This window comes from Acinonyx jubatus, chromosome C1 (assembly GCF_027475565.1).
Source record: "Acinonyx jubatus isolate Ajub_Pintada_27869175 chromosome C1, VMU_Ajub_asm_v1.0, whole genome shotgun sequence".
Lineage (NCBI taxonomy): Eukaryota > Metazoa > Chordata > Mammalia > Carnivora > Felidae > Acinonyx > Acinonyx jubatus.
The window spans coordinates 11927883-11946936 of NC_069381.1; the positions used below are offsets into that span (position 1 = coordinate 11927883).

Below are 19054 nucleotides of genomic sequence, written 5' to 3' on the forward strand. Positions count from 1 at the left end.
CGGCACAGCTCTGCCCTGTGAATCCTAGTCTGAGGGAGAGAGCGGCTGTGGGCACAGCACTCACTGGGCATCAAGGGATCAGTAGACGGTGTGGCAGGCCCACGGGAAGGGCCGCGTTTGGAGCCGACCCTCCTGGAAACAGCCGGGGGAGGGGGACGGGAGCACCAAGTCTGAGGAGTCCTGTCTGTCCTAGAGCACTGTGAACGCACTGACGTCCGAGCTGCGGGACCTACGGGCCCAGCTTGAGGAGGCTGCTGCAGCCCACGCCCAGGAGGCCAAGAGGCTGCAAGAACAGGCCCGAAACCTGGACAGGCAGCGGGAGTCCTCCATGCGCGAGGTGAGCCGTTCTGGGCAGCACACCCTAAATGCCGCGGGGGGCCTGGCCCACTAGAGGCCCAGAAGAGTGTGTAAGGTTTGTCCCTGCATTTGAGAACGAGCGAACAGCCAATGTAGAAAAGAGGCGGTAAGCCTTTGTTAAGCGCTCGTTGTATCTGTCTGGGACTTGGCACTGGTGGGGTCCCTGCCCTCTTGGTGTCCCTCCATAGAAAGATCCTGGTAGATGATTATTTCAGGCCCAAACACCACTAACTCCAGCACGCTTTGCCCCCGAATCAGACCTCACACCTGTGGTCTGAGTCGCTGCAGAGCCGCGGGGCAGGTGCCTGTGGCCGGGGATACAGGTGCGGGCTGGCTTCTGCCAAGTGCCGGCTCCGGCAGGGCCCGTACCCTGTCCCGTGACAACCTGCCACCCTCGCAGGCAGAAGAGCTTCGGACGCAGCTGCGCCTGCTGGAGGACGCCCGTGACGGGTTGCGGCGGGAGCTGCTGGAGGCCCAGCGCAAGGTGCGCGACAGTCAGGATGGCCGTGAGGCCCAGCGCCAGGAGGCCAGCGAGCTGCGGCGCAGCCTGGGTGAGGGCGTCAAGGAGCGCGAGGCCCTGCGGCGTTCCAACGAGGAGCTGCGGGCGGCCGTGAAGAAGGCTGAGAGCGAACGGATCAGGTGGGGCAACGCGGGGGCAGGGGCCGGCTCGGTCCTTCACCGGGCCCATCCTTCACCCTGGATCACGTCCCTGGAAGCTAACTTCACCCCCAGGGTTCTGGGGAAATCACACAGATGGGGAGTCTGTGCCCTTGAACCACAGCTGGCCACGTGGGTGGTTTTAGGCAACTTTCCCATCTGAAAGAAGGGGAAAGGAAGCAGCTGACCCCACCTGCTGGTGTCACCCTGGAGACTAGCCCCAACCCTGGAGTCACCTGTTGGCCTCTGGCAGCCTCGGGCCTGGCCCCCGGCCCTACAGGGCTTAGCTCAGGAGGGGCCACGTGGGCAAGTAACACTTGGGGCACCTCTAGGCCAAGAGCCAGTCCGACCAACTCCAGGGATTAGGGAAACAGACTTTTTTTTTTTTTTTTTTTTTTAAGTTTATTTATTTATTTTGAGAGACAGAGCAAGCGGAGGAGGGGCAGAGAGAGGGGGAGACAGAGAATCCAAGCAGGCGCCTCACTGTCAGCGCAGAGCCTGACACGGGGCTTGAACTCACGAGCCACGAGATCGTGACCTGAGCTGAAATCAATAAGAGTCTACACTTCACCCACTGAGCCACCCAGGCCCCCAAGGAAAACAGGCTTCTGTGTAGATCCCCACCCTGCACTCTTCCCGGGACCCATGGCTGCCGCTGACCTCTGCCCTCTGCCCTCTGCCTCCCCCCCCCCCCCCCCCACTCCAGCTTGAAGCTTGCCAATGAGGACAGGGAGCAGAAGCTGGTGCTCCTCACGGAGGCACGGGTGGCCGCGGGCAGGGAGGCCGAGGAGCTGCGGGCCGGACTGCAGGACGTGGAGCGCTCGCGGCTGGAGGCCCGCCGGGAACTTCAGGAGCTCCGGCGGCAGGTACCCGCCCCAGGCCCTTGCCGCGTGCTGCCTCTTGTCCAAATCTCAGAGGAATCCATGAACAGCAAAAGGTGTAGACCCTGTGAGATGGATGGGGAGCTGGCGGACACTTGTAAAGAGCCCGGCAGTAACTATTTCCAGCTCTAGGGGACATACGGTCTCTGTCGCGATTACTCAACTCTGCCAGCAGAGCGAGAAAGCAGCCCGACACAGTACGTACACGTGTGGGCGCGTGTTCCATGAACACTTTGTTGATGGGCACCGAAATTCGATTTTATATCATTCTTCGCGTGTAAGACATGATATTCCTGGATTTTTTTAAAAAAATTGTTTTTTAATGTTTATTTACTTTTGAGACAACGCGAGAGACAGAGTGCAAGCAGCGGAGGGGCAGACAGAGGGAGACACAGAACCCGAGGGGGGGCTCCAGGCCCTGAGCTGTCAGCCCAGAGCCTGACGCGGGGCTCGAACTCACGAACCGTGAGATCATGACCTGAGCCGAAGTCGGACGCTTCACCGACTGAGCCACTCGGGCGCCCCTGTTCTTGGATTTTGTTTCCACCATTTCAAAATGAACCGTGTCCAACTATTTACAAACATGTAAAAACCGTCCTGGGCTCAGGCTTTCCCAGAAGACTTACAGAACAGGCAAGAGCCCCATTTGGCTGCTAGGCTCTACCTTGTCCAGAGATATCACAGCGTGACTACCAAACTCTCTTCATCTCCCACCGGGGCCCCCCCGTTACCGCTTCGGGCTCCTTCCTGTTGGGTTGAAGTCCCGGGAAGCCACAGGAGTGTCTGAAAGGAAGTCACATTTATGGGCCAGGCTCTTGCTGGGTGTTGTGCGTGCAGCCCCCTCACTCTAGTGGCATGGGGTAGATGGGCCTTACCCCCCACCTGCTCCTGTGGGGAAATGGGGGCTTAGAGCATACCTTTGTATTCCGCTCATCTGAGATTAAATCCCAGTCTGCTGCTTGTGGGCTGTGTGGCTTTGAGCAAGTCACTTCTCTCTAGGCTCCATTATCTATTGAATAAGGATAATGTCAGCACCTGCCCTATAGACAGTGGTGTGAGACCAAATGAGTTCGTACAATCGAAACGCTTAGAACAGACGTGGACACGTGGTAAGCACTCCGTAGGTCGGGCATCACCGTAGAGGAAGGTGACCAGGAGGCCTGTGGTTCCTGCCCTGCAGAATTCCTTTTCTGATGCGGGTCCACCACGCCCCAAGATAAGTAGCTGCGATTAGGCAATAAATGGAGGTGATTGGTGTCCAGGTGCCTGGCATGGCTGGAGCTCGGTGAAGTTATCTGGAGCAGGTCCCCAGTGGATTCGAGGTGGTGTTCAATGTCTGTGTCCCTGGAGCAGTGGGTCCTGAGTGCTCCCTGTGCCTGGACAGGACAAGGTATAGGGGCAGAGTTGAACGGGCCCTCGCCACCCTGGGCTAGAAGGGGCTGTGGATGCCGAGAGTGGATGCTGGGTCCTACCTGTCTGCTCTCTCTCACAGATGAAGGTGCTGGACGGTGAGAACACCAGGCTGGGCCGGGAGCTGGTGGAGCTGCAGGGCCGCCTGGCCCTGGGCGAGCGGGCAGAAAAGGAGGGCCGGCGGGAGGCCCTGGGCCTCCGACAGAAGCTGCTGAAGGGCGAGGCCAGCCTGGAGGCCATTCGGCAGGAGGTAACTCGGGTGTGGATGGGGAGGGTCTTAGGAGGCAGTTGGGGGTGCCCTGGGTTTCCTCCCCCCCCCCCCCCGTCAAGAAGCGGGTGGGGACTCCAGTGCTGGAGTCATTCTGAGACATCACTCCGGAGGACTCGTTCCTGTCCTCCGCTCCTTGAGATTCTTCTCCAGGTATAATAGTAATAACAGCTGCGGGAACTGTGTAGCAGGGGTGAGGGGGGTAGGAGGAGCTCTGTAGACATAACCTTGTTTGATTCTCTCAGCAGCCTAATGAGGCAGGCTCTCTTACCCCATTTTTCACAGAGAACCAGACACTTAGGCTCAGAGAGGTCAAGGGGTCTACTCAAGATCACACAGCCACCCAGGTCTGTCTGACTCCCAAGCCTATACTCTTTCCATTCTGCTTTTCTGGCTGTTGTCACTTTAGTGCATCTACTGTGTGACCTTGACTAAATCACTTAACCTCTCTGTGGTTCAGAGCACTGATGGGATGGGGGCCCTAGCATAAGTCCTGGCATCCAGGGTCTCTGTGAATGGTGGTTTCTAGTGAAACTGATGGCTGTGAGTGGTTGATTTATCCTCTAAACCAGAGGGGGGTGTGTGGGATCATGCACTCCATCAGAAATAATTTTTTAGTACATGCCCCATTGTGTGATTTATTGATAAGTTATGTGCACTGAGAGACAGTACAGCCTAATGGTTGGAAGAACAGCCACTGGAGGGGCGCCTGGGTGGCCCAGTCGGCTGAGCGTCCGACTTCAGCTCAGGTCATGATCTCACGGTTTGTGGGTTCAAGCCCCACGTCAGGCTCTGTGCTGACGGCTCAGGGCCGGAGCCAGCTTCGGATTCTGTGTCTCCCTCTCTCTCTGCCCCTCCCCTGCTCACACTCGCACACACTCTGTCAATCTCTCTCTCAAAAAATAAATAAACATTAAAAACATAAGAAGGAAGGAAGGAAGGAAGGAAGAAGGAAAAAGAAAGAAAACAGCCATGGAGCTACTGTGCTTGGCTTTGAATCCTGGCTCCAAGCTTACTAGCAGTTTGGCCTTGGCACAGCTGCTCTGTGCCTCAGTTTCCCCCCTTGTAAAATGGAGATGATTCATGGTGGTAAAGTTTTTTTGGGAAAGTTCTTAGTCCCTGGCACTGATAAGTCCTGTCCAGGGAAGTGTGGGCTGTTAGTTTATTACTAATAAATTGTATATATTACAAGGCATGTACACAGAAAGAAGAGAAAAAAAGATTCTAGTAGTTAATTCCCACTTTCCGGTGGATATTCCTGCACAAACTGCCTGGGTGGAGACCACTAAAGAAGCAGGTGTTGTGCCAGCCACTTTTGGGTGGGTGGGCTCCAGGCGGGCCTGGGAGGCGGGGCGTCGGGTTGGGGGTGGCCTTGCTGACCCCCACCTCCCGGCGTTGCCCGACCCAGCTCCAGGGAGCCCAGAGGAAGCTGCAGGAACAAGAGGGCGAGTTCAGGGCCCGCGAGCGAGGCCTGCTGGCCTCCCTGGAGGAGGCACGAGGCGCCGAGAAGCTGCAGCTGGACCACGCCCGCAGCTTGGAGCTGAGGCTGGAGGCGGTGCGGGCCGAAGCCGCGGAGTTGGGGCTGCGGCTGAGCGCGGCCGAGGGCCGGGCGCAAGGGCTGGAGGCCGAGCTGGCCCGCGTGGAGGCGCAGCGGCGCGCAGCCGAGACCCAGCTGGGCGGCCTGCGCTCAGCTCTGCGTCGGGGCCTGGGCCTCGGGCGCACTCCCAGCCCGGCCCCGCTGCCCTCGCCGGGCTCGCCGGCCCGGGGCGCGCCCGCTGGAGGTGAGTGGAGCCACGAGGGAAAGGGCGGGGCGGTGGGCGGGCTTCACGGTGGCCACGCCCCCGATTAGGTCGGCTCCGCCTGAGAGCGGGCTGCTGTGTGGGCCATGCCTCTCCTTTAACGGACCAGTCTCAATCCCGCCCCATATCACTTTCCTTCCCTTTGGGGAGTCTGCCCAGGCTCTTCCCCTTCGCTGATTTGTGTTCCTCTGGTTGCTTCATTTTAAAGGAGGTGCTGGTGCTTTTTTTTTTTTTTTAAGTGTTTTTCAGAGGGAGAGAGCGCGCGCGCGCGCGCGCGCGCGCGCGAGTGGGGGAGGGGCAGAGAGAGAGGGAGACAGAATCCGAAGCAGGCTCCAGGCTTTGAGCTGTCAGCACAGAGCTGGACGCCGGCCTTGAAGCCAGGAACCGTGAGATCATGACCTGAGCTGAAGTCCAACACTCAACCGACTGAGCCATCCAGGCGCCCCTGATGGTGCTTGTTCTTAATGCCCCTGACTCCTCTGAGACTTTGAGGCTCCGTCCTCTATAATTGATCCTCACTCCCTCTATAATTGATCCTCACTCCCTCTCTCCATCAGTCTCCCACCCCTAGCTTGATACCCCTCCACACTAGACTTGTGACCCCAGCATCACAGCCAGACCGTTACCTACCCGGCCTAAAACCTCTTCCAGCAACTCCTTCAGAAATCGTTCCAGTCCCATTTGTTCCCAGGGCCCCGTGGATGACTCCGGGAAAGTCAGCGCTGTGCTATAGCAGGGGTGAGCACACCTTTGGAGAGCATCCTTGTCTCAGCCTGACATAATTCTGTCTTGACTCCTAGGGCCTAGAATAGAACCTCTGGAATCTTAGCACCGTGGGCAATTCACTATGGGATACTGAGTTGTTGCCTCTTCAAATCCACAGATTGAACCCCTGGATCACATTCGATCAGTTATGCAATACTTATTAAGCGCTGGCTGGGTGCTCAAGACAGCTTCACTATGGGATGGAGCAGTAAACAAACTAGCGTTTCTGCGTTTAGGGAGTTTCTAGTCTAAGGAGAGGAGCAGACAATAAATGGGATATAGAGATGAAATCGAGAATGTTCTGGGTGGTAGTAAGGGCTGGAGAATAGGTAAGGACGAATGCATTCAAGGACATTGCTGGTGAGAATGTAAAACAGCACAGCTGCTGTGGAAAACAGTTTGGCAGTTCGTCAAAAAACTTAGAATTACTGGCTGCCTGAGTGGCTCCGTCGGTTAAGCATCCAACTTCGGCTCAGGTCACGATCTCACGGTTCATGAGTTCGAGCCCTACATCGGGCTCTGTGCTGACGGCTCAGAGTCTGGAGCCTGCTGCGGATTTCGTGTCTCCCTCTCTCCCTGCCCCTCCCCTGCTCAGGCTCAGTCTCTCTCTGAAAAATAAACGGTTTAAAAAAAAAAAAAACTTAGAAAAACACTTAGAATTACCATGTGCACCAACCGTTCAGAGCATCATAAAAGGTGGAGTCAACCAGTGTCCATCGACAGATGAGTAGATAAACAAAATGTGGCATAGCCACACAAAGGGATATTATTCAGCCTTAAAAAGCAATGCTATTCTGATCCGTGTTACAACATGGATGAGCCTCGACAATATTATGCTAAGTGAAAAGCCAGTCGCAAAGGGACGCTTGCGGGAAATACCTAGAAGAGACACATGTATAGAGGTAGAAAGTAGATTAGAGGTCACTAGGGACTGGGGGGAGGGGAGGCTCGGGAGTTAACTGCTTAGTGGGCACAGAGTTTCTGTTTGAGGCCGTACCTGTCAGTTTGCTGGGGCTGCAAAACCGAGTACCTTAAACTTCAGTTTGTGTCTCATTGTTCTGAAGGCCAGAGTCCCAGATTAAGGTGTCAGCGGGACCATGCTCCTTCTGAAGTCTCTAGGGAAGGATCTGTTCCAGGCCTCTCTCCTGGCTGCCTATAGTTCCTAGGCTGGTGGCAGCAGGACCCAAGCTTCACTTGGCCTTCTTGTGTGTGTATCCAAATTCCCCCTTTGTGTTAGGATACCAATAATACTGGATTAGGGGCTCACCATACTCAACTATGACCTCGTCTTTTTTTTTTTTTTTAGAGGGAGAGAGAGCAGGGGAGGGGTAGAGAGAGAGGGAAGGAGAGAATTCCAGGCAGGCTCCACACTGTCAGTGCAAAGTCCAATACGGGGCTAGAAGCCACAAACTGAGATCATGACCTGAGCTGAAACCAAGTGCTTAACTGACTGAGCCACCCAGGCATCCCCACTATGACCTCCTCTTAACTAATTACATCTCCCAGAAGCTTACTCCCAAATAAACTCACATTCTGACGTGCCAGGGGTTGGAGCTTCAACTAATGAATTTTGGGGGGACATAGTTCAACCCAAAATAGGTATGATGGAAGATTTGGGAACAGATAGTGGTGATGGTCACATAACAATGTGAATATAATTGGTTAGAAAGGCCACATTGGGGCGCCTGGGTGGCTCAGTCGGTTAAGTGTCTGACTTCCGCTCAGGTCATGATCTTGCGGTTTGTGCGTTCGAGCCCCGCATCGGGCTCTGTGCTGATAGCTCGGGGCCTGGAGCCTGCTTCCGATTCTGTGTCTCCCTCTCTCTCTGTCCCTCCCCTGCTCACGCTCTGTCTCTCAATAATAAATAAACGTTAAAAAATTAAAAAAAAAAAAAAAAAGGCCACCAAAATGGATGTAGAAAAAGCATTTGATAAAATTCAACATACAGTTATGATCCAAACTCTTGGAAAAGTAGAAAAAGGTTTCCTTAACTGATAAACTAGTTCTCCAAAACCCTACAGCAAATATTACATTTGACTCCTGTATTTAATATTGTACTGGAAGTCTCAAAGGTCCTAGCCAGTACACTATGGTAAGAAACATAGAATTAATGTTTTAAGGTTCAGGAAGGGAGAAACAAAACTGCCACTATTTACAGATCACGTGATTTTTCTATGTAGAAAATACAGGAGGGGGCACCTGGGTGGCTCAGGCAGGTAAGCATCTGACTTCGGCTCCGGTTATGACCTCATGGTTTGTGAGTTCGAGCCCTGTGTCAGGCTCTGTGCTGACAGCTCAGAGCCTGGAGCCTCCTTTGGATTCTGTGTCATCCTCTCTCTCTGCCCCTCCCCTGCTCATGCTCTATCTCTCTCTCTCAAAAATAAATAAACGTTAAAAAATTTGTAAAAAATACAGGAGAAGCTACCACAAATTGTTAGAACAAGTAAGAAGCTTTAGTAAGGTTGTTGGAAACAAGATCAACATACAAAAGTTAATTATATTTTATTATATCAACAGAAGCAGAACACGTTTGTTGTTTACTGCCAATAGCAGTAAATATATATATATATATATATATATATATATATATATATATATATAAATGTCATTTATACTGGCAATAAGAAATCTCTCCCCCAAAGAAAACACCAGATCTAGATGACTTTACAGATAAGGTCTACTATCCAAGGAAAAAACAATTCTAATCTAATGTGACTTTTATGGAGACAGCCATAAATGTTGAGAGACGTTAAAAGAAACCTAAATAGGAGAAATGATTGTATGTATCAACAAATTCACTATTATAAAGATGTCAGTTCTTCCAGATTCATCTATGGATTGAATGGTATTTCGGCAAAATTCTTTCTGGGTGTGTCAAACTTGACAAGCCAATTCTAAAACATCTATGGAAAAACAAAGACCAAGAAAGCCAACACACTCTTGAAGAAAAAGAACTACATGGCTAGGGGTAGGGGCTTGCCTTGCCAAAGATAAAAGTTAATATAAAGTTTTAGTAATTCAGGTGCTGTGCCACTGAGACCAACACTGGTTGAGTGGTCAAGGACCAGACCTGCATGTCCAAAGAAACCTGATCTGTGTTGGAAGCTTGATCTGTGATGGACTTTCCCAAAAGTCCCAAAAGTATTTGGATAATTGAGAATCCATACAGAAAAATAAAAAAGAAAGAGACCCTTCCATCACCCTTTAGATAAACATCAATTTCAGTTAGATGCACTGCATTTTTTTTTAAGTTTTTTATTTATTTAGGTAATCTGTACACCCCTTGTGGGGCTTGAACTCACAACCCCAAGGTCAAGAGTCCCATGCTCTTCTGACTGAGCCAGCCAGGCACTCCTAAATAGATTTAAAGATTAAATACAAAAGACAAAACTGTAGCTTTTAAAAGACAACAAAGGAAAATATCCTTACGGCTTTAGGACAGGAAGGGATTTCTTAAAACACACACACACACACACACACACACACGCACACACCCTGCTAACCATAACGTTACTAAATGTTATTGAATTAAAATTAAGAACCTGAGAAAAAGATGGCTAGGAAAGCATATTGTATGTTATATATATTATCACAGCAAAGAAATTTAAAAAAGAATTTTAAGAGAGAGAGACAGAGTGCAAGCAGGGGAGGGGCAGAGAAAGAGGGAGACACAGAATCCGAAGCAGGCTCCAGGTTCTGAGCTGTCAGCACCGAGCCCGACGCGGGGCTCGAACTCACAAACCATGAGATCATGACCTGAGCCGAAGTCAGATGCTCAACCTACTGAGCCACCCAGGCGCCCCAGAAATTTTTAAAGATACAGCAAGGGCAGGGGTAGGGGTGTTTGTGTGGGAAATGGAGAGCCCCGGTGAGGAGGTGGTAGGTGGGGGAAGGATGGGTGGGAGAGGAGACTCTGAGGACAAGGGACAAGTGGAAGTAAGGGGCGAGGACAAGGGACGAGTGCCTGACTGGCAGTTCCCCTGTGAACACCGAGGGGACAGCAGGCACAGGGCAGTGAACAGGTACAGACGAGTGGGAGGTGAGGACGTGAGGACAAAGGACACGCCTGAGTAATCCTTGCAGGCCACTCTGTGGTAGGGGCCCTTGGGGGCAGTGGGTAGACATCCTGCTCCAGGTCCTGTGGCTGTTGACGGAGCCGTTGGGCAGCTTAGGTGTCACTTGCGAAGGCAGGAGGAAGCTATGGGCAGGTTGACGCTCTGCCCTGTGGTTCCGATGCTGACCTCCAGGTGGCGCCCTGTCTCTGTGCGCCCCTCTGGCCTCTTCAAGGAGACAGAGTTCATTTCTCTTTCTGGAAGTAGGGCTACCTGGTTCTAAATCCCATTGCGGGATCTTCCCAGCTTGGAGACCAAGCAGATCGCTTAACTGCTTTGAGCGCGTCCAGCCTGTGAAGGTTCTTACTCCTCAGAGAATTATCGTGAAGGTGGGATAGGCCGTCAGTGCCTGGCAGATAGGAAGCAGGGAGATGTTGAGGTGGTGGAACGTCCACCCTTGGACTGGGCCCTGGGTGTGCAGCCCTCACAGTGCTCCTGGTCTTGGCGGGGAGGCAGACCTTGGAGCCTCATGACCCAGCCTGGGATCAGGGACACGTCTGGGGAGCAGATCTAATGGAATGGGCCAGGCAAAGAGAGGCCGTGGGGAGAGAAGGGAACAGCATGCACGAAGGCCCTGGTCCCGGAAGAGGGAATGTTCTAGAACTTGGGAGCCGAGGGTCATGTGGAATGGACGGCTTGTAAAAGGTGAGAGGGCTGTGCTAGGGTGAGCAACGGAGCCTCTGCACGACGGCAAGGAAGTTGGGCTTACTCTGAGGGGCCTGGGACCAGGGAAGGGTTAAGCAAGAAGGTGAGGGCCAGCGTGTGGTGGGAAGCTCCTGCAAGCTGCTGGGTGCGGCTCGGAGGGGGAGGGGGTGAGGGGGGTGAGGTGTGCAAGCAGCCCGCAGGCACCACCCAGGCCCGAGAGGCTCGGTTCCCGAAGCCCTAAGCATGCCGCCTCCCCCAGGAAGCGGCGAAGGGCTCAGCAGCCCCAGCCCCTTGGAACGCAGCCCTGGGTCCGAGCCACCATCCCCAGGACCTGCCACCTCCCCGGCATCCCCAGACCTGGACCCGGAGGCGGTACGGGGGGCCCTCCGGGAGTTCCTGCAGGAGCTGCGGAGTGCCCAGAGGCAGCGGGTGAGGCTGGGTGTGAGCCGCTGGGTAGGGAACCGGGTGGCTGAGGGCCCTGTGAGGGGCTGCAGGTGTCAGAACAGGGGTCTTCCCTTCCTCCCCCGCCCCACATCGGGGCTGCAGGATGAGCTTCAGGCCCAGACCGGTGTCCTGAGTCGACAGCTGGCTGAGATGGAGGCTGAGAGGGACAGTGCCACCTCACGGGCGAGGCAGCTGCAGAAGGCTGTGGCCGACGGTGCAGAAGGTGAGTTTGACCCCCCCACCCCCGGCTCCCTGCTCTCTGTGCTCTTAGCCGCTGAGGTGGGACGTGTGGGATTGGCCTGAGCGGCTCCTCCGTCCCTGCCCTGCCCACCGTGATCTGAATGGGGGCCGTCTCCTCTGGGAGGCCCTCCCTGGTCAGCTCCACTCCACGTGTGCAGACCGGCAGACCCTCAAGGACTCGGAGAGGCAGGCCCTGTGGCGGGCGGAGGGCAGGCCGGGCATCTGGTGGCCAGGTTCGGGTCTTGGGGTGCGCCCGGCCAGGCCTGATGGGGCTGGGGTGCTGCAGCCCGACGCCGTGTGGACGGGCGGCTGAGCGGGGCCCAGGCAGAGCTGGTGCTGCAGGAGGAGAATGTGCGGCGCAGCGAGCGGGAGCGCCGGGCCGCCCTGGACCAGGTGGCCGCCCTGGAGAGGAGCCTGCAGGCCACCGAGAGTGAGCTCCGGGCCAGCCAGGTAGACGGGAGCTGAGGGCCGGCGGGGGCAGGGGGGCGTCCGCCTGAGCTTGAATGGCTGTCTGGGAGTCCTACTGTGTGCGTCTCCGTTGCTGTCTGCCTGGGTTGCAGCACCCACTGAAGGGAGCCGCCTGTGACTCTGTCCGGAAGCACGTTCAGATTGCACCCGCTCGCTCCTCCTTGAGGTCACCAGGCTGCAGAAGAAAAGGCCTGGGCTTTTGAGCCTGACAGAAGAGAGTCTGTCAAGTCCCGGCCGTGCTGTTTATTGCCTGCCTGGTCTCATTTTCCTCCTGCGTACAAGAGGGAGGCCAGCAATCGTCTCCCAGAGACAATACACAAGTGCTCTTTTTTTTTTTTTTAAGTTTATTTGTTTTTGAGAGCAAGCACAAGCAGGGGAGGGGCAAAGAGAGAGGGAGAAAGAGAATCACAAGTGGGGTCCTCACTGTCAGCGCAGAGCCCGATGCGGGGCCTGATCCCTCAAACTGTGAGATCATGGCCTGAGCCGGAATCAAGAGTTGGATGCCGAACTGGCTGAGCCACCCAGGCGCCCTGTGAATGCTCTTAACATATGGTGTTCAGGGGACGTCGGTTTCCTTTGTCTCTGTATAGCCACATGAGTGGTGCTCTGGGGTTTTTATATGTGTTTGGGGGACATCTGTGTACACGTGTCGTGTGTGTGTGTGTGTGTGTGTGTGTGTGTGTGTGTGTACGCGCGGGTGCGTGCGCCCGGGGCAGGACACCCTGGCCCTGGGGGCGACAGTCCAGGCCACCGAAGCCTTGAGCCCTTCTCATGCCAAAGTCCCCTCACTCCTTCCCCCTTCCTCCCCGGCCCTCCATCGTTGCCCCCACAGCCCACCCCCTGTCTCTGGCTCCAGGTCAAGTTCGAGCTGGATTGTTATGTCTGTGGTTCCAGCTCTGGCCTCCGGCCCAGCCGCAGGGGCCGCGGGAGGAGGCCAGGAACAAAGCTGGGCAGGGGCCAGAGTGGGGCTGCCGGGCCCAGACATGGCAGAGTTGGGGCTCTGAGCACGGCGGCAGGGGGCCGGGCTTGGGGGGGGTTCAGTCTGTCTTCCTGTCCTCTCCCTCCTCAAGCCTCTTTTTACTGTCTGACCCCATGTGGGGGAGGGAGGAACATCATGCCCTAAAACCAGGGGGGGCCCAAGGCTCCTACCTGACTCAGCTCAGATCACACAATGCAGCTTCTGGGCCTGGCTCCGGGGAGTGATGCAGCAGGACAGGGAAGCCCTGGAATCTGCCTTTTCACCCTCCCTTCCCACCCCGGGGCTCTGCGAACACCTCGTGGTACCCCTGGGCCCGTGCAGTCTCCCCACTGCACAGATGTGCGGTCGGGCCACAGAGCAGGAAGGGAGAATCCTGGATCACGGAGCCTGTTAGAAAGGCCAGATCAGCCAAATCCAGAAAGCGCTCTGGGATCCTCAGGTCAACCCATCCTGTGAACATGTGGGGAGGTGGAGGGCCTCGCAAGGGTCACAGGCTGGCCCCAGGTCGCACAGTGAGGGGTTGGGCCAGCCACTTCAAGGCTGCTCCCCACTTTCTCCTGAGGGTCCTGACGGGGTGTGGGGGGTGCGGGGTCGGGGGTGGCTGGGCGGCTGGGGCCTGACCCCTCCCCCACCCGCAGGAGAAGCTCAGCAAGATGAAGGCCAATGAGGTGAAGCTGGAGAGTGACAAGCGGCGTCTGAAGGAGGTGTTGGATGCCTCTGAGAGCCGCACCATCAAGCTTGAGCTGCAGCGGCGCTCGCTCGAGGGGGAACTGCAGCGCAGCCGCCTGGGCCTCAGTGACCGTGAGGCCCAGGCCCAGGCCCTCCAGGATCGGGTGGACTCCCTGCAGAGACAGGTGGGTCCCCATTACCCTTTGCGGGTTTCTCATCCGCACGCTCCGTGCCGGGTGCTTTACGGGGACTACGTAATACTCCCAACAACCCCGAGGCAAGCGTCATCCTCATTTCGTGGACAGACAGACAGACAGACGGAGAGGGGCTACCATCACCCAAGATCACATAGCTAATAAGAGACACAGCCGGAATTAGAACTTAGGACTCTTTGACACCAGCATCTTCATTCCTAGGAAACATGTGGGACAAGTTAGAGATACAGGTTTCACTCATGTCCCTTTTTTGCCTTGGCTGCCAGGAAGCTCAGCTCTAACTAGAACGTTCAGTTACTCTGCTAGTCCTACAAGGGCACCCGCCAAAGTCAAGAACACAGAACGTTTCTGGATTGTGGTGGTTACCTTTTCTCCTCCCTGGCAGGGGAGGAGACCCTGGGGTCTGGGACATCCGGGTTTGTGGCACTCCGGGTGAGGGTAGTTAAAACCAGCAGTGGGACGGAGCCTAGGCTGCAGTGGGCTGAGCCAGTGGGAGCGCATGGGAACAATGAGGGTCGATGATGAAGGCCTAGGCAGGGGTGGGAGGAGCTTGGCTTGGGTTCACCGTTCTGCTGGAGGCCAGGGTGAGAGCAGAGCCACTTCACTGTCCTGTCTGCCCTCCTGCCAGGTGGCAGACAGTGAGGTGAAGGCGGGGACTCTGCAGCTGACAGTGGAGCGGCTGAACGGGGCCCTGGCCAAGATGGAAGAGAGCGAGGGGGCCTTGCGGGACAAGGCGCAGGGCCTGTCAGAAGCACTGGCCCAGAGTAGCGCCAACCTTACCAGCACCCAGGACAAGAATCTGCACCTGCAGAAGGCCCTGACCGCTTGTGAACATGACCGCCAAGTTCTCCAAGTACGGGGGTTCCAGGGCCTGGCCGGGGGTGGCCCCAGTGAGAGCCAACAAGGGCAGGCTTGGAGGGGCCCTTGGAGGACAGTCAGTTGGGAACCCTAGGGAGCCAGTCCATGAGCGCTTTGAGGCGGGTGGGCCCAGTAGGAGCATTGGCCAATAGGAGGGGGCTTGGGGTGGGCGGGGGCAATAAGAATTCGCCTACTGGTATAGGCTTGAGGGACCCAGATACGGGGTCATGCAGGTCAGTGGGCCAGGCCTGCTGTCTGCCTCGCCCTCCAGATAAGATTTTGGGGCTGTTTTGTGGGTTGTAACCCTGACCCAGAGGTACAGAGTAGAGGGGAGCCTTTGCTCCATCCTGGCATCAAACGCCCCTGCCCCCCAGGAACGGCTGGAGGCCGCTCGGCAGACGTTATCGGAGGCCCGGAAGCAGAGCGGCTCCCTGAGTGAGCAGGTGCAGACGATGCGAGGCGAGCTGGCGGACCTGGAAGTGCAGCGGGCAGAGGCAGAGGGCCAGCTGCAACAGCTTCAGGAGGTGAGGGCCACGATGGGCCCCTTCTGTCCCCAGGACGCCGAGGCCCTCAGGATGCAGCGGGACCTTCCGTATCCCCACCTCGTCCCGAACCCGGGCCCAGCCTCCCGTGAGGAAGCGTGGTTCATTCAACCCGCGCCCCCATTACGCAGATGGAGAAGCTGAGGCTCAGAGAACAGCGTGGCCTTGGGTGATAGTTCTCTGATGGGGGCCTCACCACCCCCCCTGCGGGGCCAAGGCTGGCCTCACCATCCCCAAGCTTCAGAGGCACACGCACCGAGGCCCGGAGGCATTAGGGGCCTGCCGGCTTCTGCAGGTGCTGCGGCAGCGACAGGAGGGGGAGGCAGCGGCCCTGAACGCGGTCCAGAAGCTGCAGGAGGAGCGGCGGCTGCTCCAGGAGCGCCTGGACGGCCTGCAGCGAGCCCTCGCTCAGCTGGAGGCCGAGAAGCGGGAGGTGGAGCGGTCAGCGCTGCGGCTGGAGAAGGACCGGGTGGCCCTCAAGAGGATGCTGGACAAGGTGGGCTGAGCCGCCGGCGCCGTCCCCCCACTTCCTCGGGGTCTTGGCCTTACGTCCCCAGGGCCGGGGGCCTCAGGTGCCCTCCGGCTCCTGCTCCTGCTGCCTCTAACCTAACACCCCTCTCTGCGCCCCTTCCCCCGGGTGCCTTAACGCCCTCCTCCTCTCCCGGCCTAGGTGGAGCGCGAGAAGCTTCGCAGCCATGAGGACACGGTGCGGCTGAGCGCCGAGAAGGGCCGCCTGGACCGCACGCTCACGGGGGCCGAGCTGGAGCTGGCTGAGGCCCAGAGGCAGATCCAGCTGCTGGAGGTCCAGCCCCTGGCCACCCCCTCTCTCCCTAGCCCTGGACCCGGGCCCCACCCCTGCCCCAGGCCTGAGTGCCAGACCCTCCCAGGAGCTGCTGATGGCTCAGCCAGCCCAGGGTCCTCAACCTCCATAACCCACGAGCCCAGACTCTTGCAGGGCACAGCCCAGAGCAAGGTCCTAGAGGGAGGGGTCCTCCCCAGAGTGGAGAGGAGAGAGATGCCGGTTAGCGTGTGAGCCTGTGTGTTTGCGTGTTGTGGAACATGGAGGCGTGAGTGTGCATGGGAGTGTTCAGCATGTAACGTGACTCGCGCACAGATGTGACAAGTCTGCGTGTCAGGAACGTGTTCCAGGTGTGTGTGTATCTTCCTGTACCGAAGTCTTCCTGTCTGTAGAGGTAGGAGTATTGGAGCTTTGCTCGTAGGCACGCGTCCCTGTGACCAAGGGCTAAGTACTTCCGTGCTTGCTTTGGGGCCGGTACGAATGTGGGCGTGTCCACGTTTGACTACGTCTGCGCGTGTGTGCACGGTGTGCGCATGTGCACGCCTGTCAGCGGGGTCACTAGGTACCCTGACCCCGGATTCGCAGACCCGGGGGGCCAGGAACATGGGGGACAAACCAGGATCTCTTTTGCTCCCCCCGCCTGCACTGTCCTGAGGGGCCTTCTAGGCTCCCATTCCTGGGAGTGCCCGCCTCGCTCCCCCCTCCCCCCCCTCCCCCCACAGGGCCACACCCCTGACTTGCTGCTCTTCCCGCAGGCCCAGGTGGTGGCACTGGAGCAGGACCAGAGCCCGGCCCGGCTGGAGGCCGCGGAGCAGCAGCAGCGGGAGGTAGAGCGGGAGGTGGAGCGCCTGCGCAGTGCCCAGGTGCAGACAGCGCGCACCCTGGAGGCTCGGGAGCGGGCCCACCGGCAGCGCGTGCGCGGTTTGGAAGAGCAGGTGCTCAGGCCTGGCCGGGTTCTGGCCCTGCCCCAGGATATTGCAGAAGCGCCCTCGGGGGGAGGAGCGGGAGAGGGCTGGCTGTGACCTCGGGTGTGAGCAGTCGGCGGCACCTAGGACCGAAGTGGTCCAGGGGATCTGTGCTGGTCTCCATCATGGCTGGACACGGGCTCAAGTGATGTCACTGGAACTCCGTCCCCGTGCTGTGGCTCTACTGTCCTCATTGTTGTCTCCTGGGTGGCACACGTGGCCTCAGCAGCCCCAGCCTAGGTTATCCCGACAAGCTACCATCCCGGAGGAAAGAGGGGGCCTTTTTCCTTAGGGCAACAGCACAAGTCCCAGGGATGACCCTTCCTGGCCTGCTTAGTCCCTGACTCCTTCCCAGCCATCCCTGATCTGACGTGTGCAGGACAAGGCTGCTTGGGTAGGGCCAGGCCTGGGTCACAGGCACCCCTGGTGGGGCTGGTGCCAGGCCTGCCTAAGTGATGAGAGTGGGGACGGGTGGCTCCTGACAAGATGCCAAGGAGCAGTCAGCAGCTGCCACGTGGGTCGGGACGGAAGGGGTAGGAAGCACCCTGGTGTTTAATGAGACCCATTTTTTCCTGAAGCGGGCAGGATTGGGTCCGTTCTGGGGTCCCAGCTGCAGCCACATGCCCCTTTCTCTGGCATCAGGCTGGGGACCAGGCTGGCCCTACTTTCTCTTTCTTCCCAGGTGTCCACACTGAAGGGACAGTTGCAGCAGGAGCTCCGGAGGAGCTCAGCATCCTTCCCCCAAACCTCCGGCCCCCCAGGGGAATGAGCCCCTTCCTGGGTGGCCCCCTGGCCCAGAGCTCGGCTCAGGGTAGGGAGGAGCCAGGTGGCCGTGCTGGATGCCAGGGACTCTGGTGGCAGCTTCTTAGCGGCATCTGGGGCCCCACCTCAGTCCAGTCCCCACCCCTGGGATGAGCATCCAGGTCACCTGAGTGTCTGAGCCAAAGCCAGGGGGTCAGGGAGACCCCTTTGCCCCTGGCTGGCCCTAGAGCATGGGCTCATGGGAAAGAGGAGCGGTGCCTGGGAGTCAGAGACCCAGACCCTCCCCTGGCTTCCCGGAGATCTCTCCGCCTTAGTTCAGAGTGTTTGTCGGGAAATTCCTCAGAGTCCCTGTATTTTTATACCTTTTTACAATGTTAACTGTTCAGAACTGTTGTTTTTTTGTAACAAAAGACCCCGTTTTCTAAAAATGGTTTGTACAGATGTGTCCCCTTACTTCAGTGTGCCTTCCTCCACTCGAGAGATGGGTGGGGAGACACAGGGGGCCTGGGGCAGGGGTGCAGGGGGAGATGGGGTCTTTGGAAAGGCCCGTGGAACTTTCCGGCCTTACAGGATGCTGGCGTGGGGAGGTCTCCAGGGTCCCGCACCACCCATCCCATGTAACAGACGGGGCTGCTGAGGCCCAAACTGCACAGCCCGGCTCTTTCCAGCCACAGCGTTCTGGCCCCTTTCTCTGGCCCCTCGTTAGGACTGGGCCCACCCTCTGCACCGTGGCAGGCCTCTCAGGCAGTGTGCGGGCCTGGGAGTGAACGTGGATCTTGCCCTGGCTCCGCTGAGTGAGCCTAGCAAAGCCGCGTGACCTCTCAGAGCCTTGGTTTGCTCATCTGTAAACTGGGAACGTGCCTCACAGGGTGGTTATGAGGAGGCACACGTGGCAGGTGCTCAGGGTCTCCGAGGAGAAAGTACTCGTCTCCGTGGAGTCTGATGGGGTCGGGTGGTGCCCCCCCCCGCCCTGCCACTTCTAGCTGTGGCTCCTTGGTGGGTCACTTAATGCCTCTGGGCTTCCTGTCCGTAAGGTGGTGAAATTACCTGTGCCCGCCACGTGGGCCTGTCTGGAAGGCAAACAGGACTGCGTGCTGATCGCTCACGTGGAGCCTGGGCCTCTATTTCTGCCCCCGCCCGAACTCGCAGCCCTCCCCCCAAAGGCGGATCTCAGAGCCCACCTCCCATGACCTGCTTTATACCCTATAAACACCTCTGC

General features: G+C 57.4%; 1 protein-coding gene across 5 annotated transcripts in view; it reads left to right on the top strand.

Moving 5' to 3' along the window:
* Positions 1–18272, top strand: part of CROCC (ciliary rootlet coiled-coil, rootletin) — a 49921-nt gene extending 31649 nt beyond the window's left edge. For 2 of the 5 annotated variants that reach the window (XM_053207726.1, XM_027060285.2), the window contains 14 exons: positions 194–337; positions 758–996; positions 1721–1880; positions 3388–3555; positions 4982–5354; positions 11154–11323; positions 11441–11561; positions 11865–12028; positions 13664–13879; positions 14538–14762; positions 15142–15291; positions 15605–15805; positions 15980–16111; positions 16864–18272. In XM_053207726.1, coding sequence (XP_053063701.1) covers positions 194–337; positions 758–996; positions 1721–1880; positions 3388–3555; positions 4982–5354; positions 11154–11323; positions 11441–11561; positions 11865–12028; positions 13664–13879; positions 14538–14762; positions 15142–15291; positions 15605–15805; positions 15980–16111; positions 16864–17130 — 2730 coding nt within the window. In that variant the 3' untranslated portion in view covers positions 17131–18272. Of the gene's footprint in view, positions 1–193; positions 338–757; positions 997–1720; positions 1881–3387; positions 3556–4981; positions 5355–11153; positions 11324–11440; positions 11562–11736; positions 12029–13663; positions 13880–14537; positions 14763–15141; positions 15292–15604; positions 15806–15979; positions 16112–16863 lie in introns of those variants that run through there. The other 3 variants (XM_027060283.2, XM_027060284.2, XM_053207730.1) reach the window with 3 other exon arrangements.
* Positions 18273–19054: the final 782 nt, after the last annotated feature.